At 39.1% G+C, this 10,396-nt stretch overlaps 1 protein-coding gene across 1 annotated transcript; it reads left to right on the forward strand.

Annotated features, from left to right (window-relative positions):
- The first annotated feature begins 4,645 nt into the window (after positions 1–4,645).
- tmem98 (transmembrane protein 98) lies at positions 4,646–10,296 on the forward strand. The gene is made up of 7 exons (XM_067478005.1): positions 4,646–4,786; positions 6,404–6,612; positions 7,293–7,424; positions 7,569–7,602; positions 7,947–8,062; positions 8,146–8,205; positions 8,528–10,296. The coding sequence occupies exons 2-7, from the start codon at positions 6,482–6,484 to the stop codon at positions 8,727–8,729; spliced, it is 675 nt and encodes a 224-aa protein (XP_067334106.1). The 5' UTR covers positions 4,646–4,786; positions 6,404–6,481; the 3' UTR covers positions 8,730–10,296.
- Positions 10,297–10,396: the final 100 nt, after the last annotated feature.

Genomic DNA, 10,396 nt, shown 5'->3' on the forward strand with positions numbered 1-10,396 from the left:
ACAGGATCATTAAAAGCAAACTATATCATAAGTGGCACTTATTATGTAATATTATATATGCAGAGAGGGTTTCAAAATGTTTATTCAGACATTCAGACAGAGAAGTGAATTTATTGACTCCTACTACAGCATAGTTTACATCATAGGCTCAAATATTTAACATTATTCAAGATATTATCAAACAAAACAATTCTGTTTGCTGTATTGCTGCTACATGCTGGAAAATCACAATGGACAGACTACTGAATGTGCTCTCTGTAGAGGCACTGTCAACTGTGGCCATGCATGTAGGAACAGTGACATTCTATTTTTTTATTAAAGGAAATCTAGATCTGTATGTTGCAATGCAAGTTTTTCTTGTTTCCTGACTTGTCTTTTGACATCATTTAACTATTTGAAAATTTGGTCGTTTTCCTATTGGTCACCAAGCCATCCACAATGTCTGCTAGAAACTTATTTGGAGAACATAAAACGTGGGTTTAATAACAAATGCGTCAATTATAATAAGAAATTTAAAACTAAATTTGAGACACACATTTTATAAAAATAAAATGAATGATTATGTTGTCCCAAAACTTCCGGATGTTTAAATAAACAGTCATGTTAGAACAGCAACTTAAAGCACATAATTATGTTATATCAATGCAATCATCACCACTTGTTTCTGGTGCCCCCAAGTGGCTAAAAACATTTCTGTTTGCATGTTTGAGCCAACAACGTCAGTGTAAACAAGCAACTATCCTAATGTTCCAGCTACTAACCCTGGTCAACGTGAGCTCTCCATGCAAAATAAACAGAATTCAGCTATTTGTGTAAATATGAGACCAAGAACCTGTTCCAGCCACATACCACTCATACTGCACATGTATAATAGCTTTTTTGGAATATTAAGAAATTGATAAATAATAACAAGGCCACCTGCAGCCTTGCCGATTTGCAACAGACGTGTGAGCTCATTCAACCCTAAAGCAGCTGCAAATAAATCCATGTGTGACAAACCCCATGGTGCAAAACTGTACTATCACAGGGTGCTTAGTATGCTCCATGCATCAGTCTCGTGTAACAAGTCACAAAAAACACTCATAGGCAAATCTCTAAAGTGAATATATGAAGCCATTTTTTATGGTTTTCTTTGGGGAATACTTTTATCTTTTTCTTTGATGACATCTTATAGTAAAGTCTCTTTACCTACAGTATGCGTGTGAGTTGTCTCCATGCTTTTCCTTTATTTCTGATACAGATGGTGTTGTCATGGTGTGCCTCCAGCTTCATGGTGCAAATAAAACAGTAAACAAAACATCTTTTTTAAATCTGGAAAACATTACCACCCCCACAATGCATCATAAGATGGGCATGGACAATACAACAGTACATGAGCTTTAACAACAATTCTCCCTCCAGACTGACCAGTATTTTCCAATATATTGTTGGAGGAGTTTGCAACACTTTTTCTATCTTTCTTTGGAAGCAAACACAGTTTCATTTTCCAGTTTGTGCTCTGGTGAAATAAAGCTTTAACTCTTGCAGGAAAATGTGGGGGACAGAATAAAGTCAGCCAAGGTAAAAAAAAAAAGAGAGAGAATAAACTTGCATCACATCTGAAGGGTGGAAACATTGCTGTAATATATAGCTGTTTCCAAAGGCAGCAAATTTAATCAGAAAACCTAGTCATCAAAATATTGTGAAATAACACAACAAGAAATTGCCAAAGTTGATTGATTTTCCATTTAAACCACACCTGCCTTGGCAGCTGAGGGAAACAGATTTGTATAGCCTGACACTCAACAACAGGCATCAAACACAAGACTGTTGTCGAGCACTGACAGTGAGGAACCTTTCCCAATGTTTCTTATTAAGAGACAAATCATCACTGAACTGCCATAGATCAAGAGTCAAAAGCCCACCCTTAGCCATCGCCTAAAGAAAGAAACCAATTCTTTCCCCATACACTTAATGTCTCACCCTCTCATCACCTGCAGAGCTCCACGGGGTCACAGATGTCATGAAAGACCACAAGAGACTGGAAACACTAACTTTCTCCCTCTACAAAGATCAGTCCAAGGTAGACAGTTTAAAGCACCAGTATAGAGTTTCTGTTTCCATTTCTGTGTCTATATACAGAGCTCCAGAAAGGTGTGAGCTAATTTTCTCTTTCATAGTGAATGAAACATTGCTATAGCAGAACTGTGATAGTGAGACATTTAATAAGTAGATGTTGTACAAAAACACTGCTTTATTTACTGCCTTGTGTTGAGTGCCACACACAGCAGGAAAGTGGATAAACCTTTCAACATACTCAACTTCTCTAGAGATGAAGTATACTGTACGTCCTTTTGATGGGGTAACAGCAAAGATTCAAGAGGAAGCTCCAGAAAAACGGCAAATATTTTCGACACTACCACTTGTTGGAAAAGTGAAGCATCACATTACTGCCACTCAGTGGCAAGACTTTACTGTGAATTTAAAACACAATAGAAGATTCCAGTTGGTAAGGCAGTTATCCACGGACCACAGGGTCAGAGGTTCGATCCCCGGTCCTGGCTATATGTCGAAGTGTCTCTGGGCAAGACACTGAACCCCTAACAGCCCATTCCCATCCTCAGGTGTGCACTGCCGGTCCAAGCGCAGTAGAAACTAGGGAGTCCTGCATCAGAAGGGGCATCCGGACAATAAAAAAAATAATAATAATAAAATTTAATATATATATATAGAGAGAGAGAGAGCAGTGAAGGAGACTCAGTAAAGTTTCCTTAAAGATATAAATTGGCTGCGGCTCAGGACATAGAGTGGTTCGTCCACTAATTGGAGGGTTGGTGGACACTCAACCCAAACTTGCTCCTGGCATGTGTCTGTTTGTTCACTTGTAAGGTCCTTTGGATAAAAGCATCTGCCAAATGAGTAAAAAACAGATGCTGGACCACTCTGCTTCCATGAGAGGAAACATAAGCAACTACCCTCAGGCAAGGTGAATACAGGGGTAATAGTTTGTGTTTGATTTAGCCACTGAGCAGCAGATAGAGAAATGATTTATCATTGTGTTCAGGTGAAAACATTTTTCAGTGAAACTTTGAGAATCTATATTACTTATGTAAATTAAATAAATACACTGTATATACATTTCAGTTCAGTGCAGTTAGCTCTTGACAGTCTGGGATCCATGCTTGAGATGAGGTAAACTTCAAAGACATGTGCAGGACAGACACCACTGACACACATAATGATGCGCCACTGACTGACAGGATTGCTCAAACAATAACCAGGTTTTGCAGGCTTTGAAGAGGGGATAATTATCTCTGCTGGAGCTGTGGATGTGCACCAATAATAGTGGGATAGCAGGGGAAAAGTGGACGTGGGCTGTTAATGTATAAGTAAAAAACAGAATGAATTAATGTGGGAAAAAGAGGAATTAGCAAGCCTCTGGCATGGTTTAATTTAGATTAAGATGACATAGAGAACTGTGTAATAGGCACAAAAAAGGTTACACATGTTTAAAGTTGAATACTGCAACTTCATCTGTATATTTGTTAAAGGAAGCAGCCCTGAGCACCTCATCTGTTCATGGCCTGAAAGTGGAAAGTTTTATCATGATTAGGCTGATAGGACACCAGGTGCATGCCAAATCACATCCACTTATTTTTTTATATATATATATATTTTTTTTTTTTTTTTTTTTTTTCAACATTTGAACTATTTCTTGGCAACTTTATCTTCTGTTGAGGATCATGGTAAATGAATGAAAGCTATTACAGAGACCTCGATCTGAGATTCTCTTTTGTCAACTGCTGTTTTCCAAAGGTCAGTAAGGAGCTTTATAAAATAAGGAGGTCAAAACAATTAAGGCTAAAACAATTTTCTGAGGTCATTTTGACAGCAAAATCTGTCAATTGTCAATTGGTTCTGTGGATCGTGTGTGTTGCACTGAACAATTTATAGCTCAAGTACCACTCTTGTTCATTTTAGCTGTTTTTTTTTTTTTTGCTCCTCGGCTCTGTTGCGCTGCTAGAGCATTAACTACTAAATGATTTGCTGCTCATACAGTGCTTTTACCCAAAGCACTTTACATTGTTGCTTCTCCTTCACCCATTAACACACACACAGGATCTGCCATGCAAGGTGCTGACCCACCAGGAGCAACTTGGGGTTCAGTGTCTTGCCCAAGGACACTTCATCAAGCCAGAAGGGACCGGGAGTCAAACCACTGACCTTGTGGTCTGTGGGCAGCTGCCTACAGACAGCTGTCTACAGCCCTACATCTGTACATTCTTACACAGAAGATTAAATACAGCAGGTAATAGACAGGGTTCATCACAGGGGAAAATTTTGAATGCATGACATGACAGTTTGCTTCATAAATCCACCTGATGTTTTTATTGTTGCGGCTGATTGATGTATGGAGCATATTTAATACCAACAAAATGTTCCCAAAGTTGTTAGGAAACTAAATAACACAAAATAGTGTATACAATAAATACACCGTACGGCACCACATGCAGACACAAGCTAAAACCTTTCCAAATATTATTTAAAAATGGAAGCGTGAGCGCGCTTTAAGCACACAGTGCCCCGCAGCTGTCCGAAAGCGCGAGGCCGAGACAACACGCGCGTTCACAGAGCCAAAAAAAGTTTGCTCGTCAGTCCCAAACTTCAGCTCTGCCAAACGCGTCTGTGCGCGTTCGCGACGACGTCAGGTTTGGAGATGTCGGCGCTGTCTCCGCGCTCCTGGTGGCCGAGGTAAAAGTTGGTTGGTCTCCTTAAAGGAATCGAACAAAAAGGATAAAATGTTTAGGTAAGTGATTGAAGTGAAGTGTTTGTTGGTTTTATTTTGGCCAAACGTTTTATTGGTTTAAAAGTGACTTTTAAACTTTTGATGTTTTAGTCGATTTATGATATGGACCAAAATGGAAAAAAGGCCTAATGTTATTTGATATTGATGTTGTAATCCATTATATATGGAAACCTGGTGTAAATATGCTTGGTAAAAAAGAAGTTTGCTTTACTTGCCTCACTAAGTTTATTCTCTGTATTTATCTACTTGATAATGTTCAAATTTAGCCTCGATAAAGTTTCAGTAGAATTCGTGCAGAACTTACCAAAGCTATTATGTTATGAAGAAAAGCTTGGTTTAAAAAATACTTAAGCGGCATTTTAATATGAGCATCTACGTTCTTTGTTTACTTCAATGCAGTAATTATTTGTATCTATGCATGTATGGATGCATTTCCAGAATTTAAAGTAAAATAGCGCACCCTTTTTTTTTTCTTCTGAGCATCAGGCAGGCTTTACGTGCCAAAAGTGACTGTGAGGGTCTTTCTGAAAGCTTTGGTAATGTCCCCAATTATTCCATATGGAGGAAAAATAACACGATTGATGAAAAGTGAAAAATGCTTTTGTCTTAAAATACTTCAGATCACTCTGTTTACCTTTACATTGGTTTCCTATAAGCACTAGGCTCTTAAGCTTTTGTAAACCACTGGGCTGTGAAGAAAAGGAGTCAGAAAAGCTCTCAGGCAGGAGAGAAAGAGGAGAAATCCCTGTATGATACAGTCGGAGTAATATAAATTAATCTGATTAAAGACTTACTGCATTCCATGGCTCATTCGCACATTTTTATCCAGGAAAATTTTTTTTTTCAATATTGTAATTCTGAAAGTTGCCGTGTGGTAATTTGTGCTTGAAACAGAATACAAAACTGTATTCTGCTTTAAATATGATTAAAAATGGATCAATCCTGTGGAGTTTACACATACACACACAAGCAATCGGGTGCGGCAGCATAGGTTAATGATTAACCAGACTGGGCAGAGGCCACATGTACTTAACAATTTCACAGAGGAGCTGCATTAAACTGCACATAATTCAAAAAATGTTTCAGCCTGGACTGAAAACATCTTACGGCAAGTGGTCAAAGTTCATAAGAGTTTTGTTCTGATTGTGGCTTTAGAGTGTTGGAGCTGCTGATGAAAATTGGTCAAAACAGGATGTTTTCACCGTTTTTTACAGGGTTTACTTTGTGACTGCTTGTTAAAGTTGAAGAGAATACATTTTCTGTTGTTGGTTGCGGTGGCCACAGTTTAGCAGAAAGTGTCTGTATAGCAAACACTGTTCTCCTATTATGCTGTATGAAGTGCAAACAAAGGGCAAGTAGGCTTCAGCTTTGTGTGTGCTCAGATAACCATTAGTTTTATGTGTGTAATGTAGGCAGCTCCACCATATTTAGAAGCAGAAAACACAACTGATTGTATTTTCCTGTCCCTGAATCCAGAGCAGCACTGCATGTCAACGGAAATCAGAATTGAGGACATTTCGAGCAGAACTATTCAGTGTGGTGATAATGTTGCTCTTCTTCAGGTTGATTTTTTCTACCCAGTTACACTGAAACCACCAATTATTCTCTCTTCAACAGATGAGCGCCCATCCATAATCGAGCTTGGACAATCAGCACACACTGATTAGACTCTTTTCGTCTGCAGCCCGAGTCACCATGGAGACTGTGGTGATTGTGGCCATTGGGGTGTTGGCCACCATTTTCTTGGCCTCCTTTGTTGCCCTTGTGGTGGTATGCAGACACCGCTACTGCCACCCTCACCACCTGCTGCACCACTTTGACTCCAAGTAAGTGGATCAATACAAAACCTCCGAAACCTCAGAGTCAGATTTCACCTTTGTGTCAGATTTACTATCTTCTATCAGACTTCAGGGTCTTGAAAGTTATTCACATGACAGTTGTAAAGGTGTCAAATGTGTAACAAGTTTCTGTGCCCTCTGCACCCTGTAAAAGTACTGGTACTTTTCTTTTGAGATCTTGCTACCATTTTTATACTACAGACTCACAGCTTTGTTTTGTTATTTAAAACTCCTCTGACCAAGGTGATGTTTGCTCATTGAATATTTTTCTTAGCGTGGCACTCAAGAATAAATGGATGAATAAAGAAAAAAAACAAATTTATAAAGTCAATTAACAATATTACATAACTATACATCTATTATGTTGGCATTTAGGTATATTTTAGGTACTTCCATAGAAATAAAAAACAAATTTAATACAAAACTTATACCGGTCCAAGCCCGGTAGAATTTGGGGAGGGTTGCGTCAGGCCTCCAGCGTAAAAACTGTGCCAAATCAACATGCAGACAATGATCCGTTGTGGCGATCCTGAACTCACGGGATAAGCCAAAAGGAAAAAAAATAAAAAATACTTTTTATGTATGTGCTTAAGAATAGTAGTGGCAATCTATGCAAGGTTGGATGTGCTGTCTACTTTGAATTTTATTTGAGAAATATATCCTCATAGACCCACAGTTGATCTGATTGGAGCCATGGAGACCCAGAGTGACCTGTCGGAGCTGGAGTTAGACGATGTGGTCATCACAAACCCTCACATTGAAGCTATTCTTGAGAACGAGGACTGGATAGAAGATGCCTCGTATGTAGTGACATTTTGGCATGAAATGAGTTTAGAGTTGGAGCTGTCTGTTACTGGTTATTAAATTGTTCTGCTTCAACTGTGTTTTGTCTGTGCCATACATTGTATCTAGCTAACTAATTCTGTGATGTTTCTCTCCAACAGTGGTTTGGTGTCTCACTGCATCTCCATCCTAAAGGTAATAGATTACTTGATCCTTAAAGCTAATTTCAGTTTATTTTTTAATCATTGACTTTAAAATTGTTGTTTACTGAAGAAAGAGGAACCCACTTACTTTTAAAAATCTACTAAAGTTTTGTTTCTGCTACTTTTTTATTGTTTAAGTTTCCCTTATGCTCAAAGCAATGAGCATAAATTAGCAATGTTTTTCAGATTTGCCCTAAAATACTAACAACTATATTAAGTTTAAAAACACAAGAATAGTCTAGTGCATCAAGTATCAGGTATCCATAAGAAAAAGATTAATATACTCGATTAATTGACTTGAATGAATGGTACAAATAAAATGCCTTTGACTCTCAGATCTGCCACACTTTGACTGAAAAGTTAGTTGCCATGACGATGGGCTCAGGGGCAAAGGTCAAAGCACCAGCAAGTCTGAGTGACATTATCACTGTGGCTAAACGCATCAGCCCAAGGTAATACAAAGAAAAAACGTTACCTAAAGTGGAAGTTGGTATTGACTTACACTGACCTGCTCCCTGCCTGATCCCTGTCACAGGGTGGACGACGTGGTCAGATCTATGTACCCTCCACTGGATCCGATCCTCCTGGATGCCAGGTAATTGGCTATACTTTAACATTTTGCATGACCTTGATAAATCCAGCCAAAGCTGGAGAGGAGCATGACTTGATTTATCCACAACTGAATCCTCATTGACACGGAGAGATATGATAGAAACTGGTGTCACAGCAAATTCTTGAAAAACATAAATCAAAAATGAGTGTTTTTCATCATTTAGTCAAATTGAATTGAAACTTTATGCAATATTTTTTGCATTGTGTTATTTCCATGCCTGCTCAAGGCCAAACTATTTTTGCTTTTCAACCAGCAATAGCCACATAAAAAAATCAAAGCCATTTGTCCATTTGTTCCTCCTCAGGGCCACTGCTCTGCTTCTTTCAGTCAGCCACCTGGTGCTGGTCACCCGCAACGCCTGTCACATGTCCGGCAGTATGGACTGGATTGAGCAGTCGCTTCACGCAGCTGAAGATCACATGGTGGTTTTGCGTGAGGCAGCACTGGCATCTGAACCGGAACGAAGAATACCTGGGGCCGACACACAGAGAGAACAGGCCATCTAGAGCAAACACAGACACAAACAAACAGCAGCAGACAGGCATGAAAATGAGTCTATTCTACGCCTGAGCCGTACTTAGCTGATACTCAAAAGACGCATACTCTGCCAGACAGTGGGGAAAAACCTTTGCAAATACACCATTCAGTCCAAAGTAATAAGGACATTTCTGAGCAGTAAACCACCTGGATTATGGATACAGGGACTTGATTAAGTTCATTTTCCCATTGCACAAAAATTGTAAATGTTTTTATTCAAATTTGCACCAAGGAGTGCTGAAGATGACAATTCATGCATCAACATAGTAATAACTATAGATGTCATGCAATCACAGCCAGGTATTGAATGTAACCCTGCAGCAATCCGTTTAAGGAGCTGCCTACCAGTGAAAGGTCTTTGAACACTTTTTCTCCAGTGCATCCCCAGCCAGCGGTGGGACTAAATCCAGTCTCACCAGCACTGCACAGTCACATGGAGGCTTAGTCAGCTAATCCATTCTGAGGAAAATAACAACCAGTGAGCCTGAAAATGCTCTGGCTCAGTGTGGAGTGCAAGACTGACCTGATTTATTCAGAATGTGTGGGGTCAGCATGACATGTGATGATCCAAAGACATCCCTAAGATACTCTGACACTGTTAGAAATCACACCAGTCTGGGTGTTTTCAGTGGCAATGGCAGCAGATTTAGTTGAATCAGCAGCAGTGTAAAGGCTTTTCCGGGTGAGTACTGCCCTTTTGTCTCACTGCTGAAGTGTTTTATTAAATATTAAGGCTGTTACAGATACCTACTCTGCTTCCTCTAGGAGGTTATTTAGCATGCTATAGGAATGGAAGCAGTGGGCACTCACATCCAGGCGTGAATGCCTCATCGTGGACTGGCTGAAATATTATGATAGCCCAATGTGTTACATACCCAATTATCAACTATCATCAGGTCAAAATGCCAATTTCTCATACATTTAGAAAAACACATCTGCAAAACAAATTCCCATCAGCTTCAGATGTACTTTTGTCCCAAACAGATGTAAAAGTACAGTAGCATTCGAACATGCTTGACTATGAGGATGAATAATATGCCTGATAACAGCGTGTTACTATGCTGACTTTACTATTTAGCCCAGTGAACAATTAGGTTTATACTTGTTTTCTCCAGTCAAGAAACATGTTTGAAATGAAAACAAAACTCAATATTCTGTGCCAGTTTTATCTTCATGTGATCAGGAATAACAAAAACACCAATATCAGAGTAGATCAGGTTTTTTTTTTTTTTTTTTCACCATTAGCTCTTAACCTTTGTGTTAAGACTTTGCCTGTCAGAAATGCTGTTTCACACAGTATTGATACAAACAGTATGCATTTGCCTTTTGTAGCATTGTGCAGATGTTTTGAACAGCATGGTAATTGAGATTAATTAACATACTGTTTTGGGTCAGAGAGATGTTATTGGTGCAAGTCTGCTTTGTCCATCATGCATAGCCACTGAATGCCAAAAGATTCCTAATAAAGACATCACCCACAGTCACATTAAACACATGGGCCTCAGCTAAAATACGCATGGCACAAAACGTACAGGCTTGCAGACAAACACGCAAGTACTCTGTATGACACATGACTGTAAAAATAGTTTTTCATTTAGTTCAGAAACCTAAGCAAAAACTGTGCTCTGAGCAGAGA

This window comes from Channa argus, chromosome 15 (assembly GCF_033026475.1).
Source record: "Channa argus isolate prfri chromosome 15, Channa argus male v1.0, whole genome shotgun sequence".
NCBI lineage: Eukaryota > Metazoa > Chordata > Actinopteri > Anabantiformes > Channidae > Channa > Channa argus.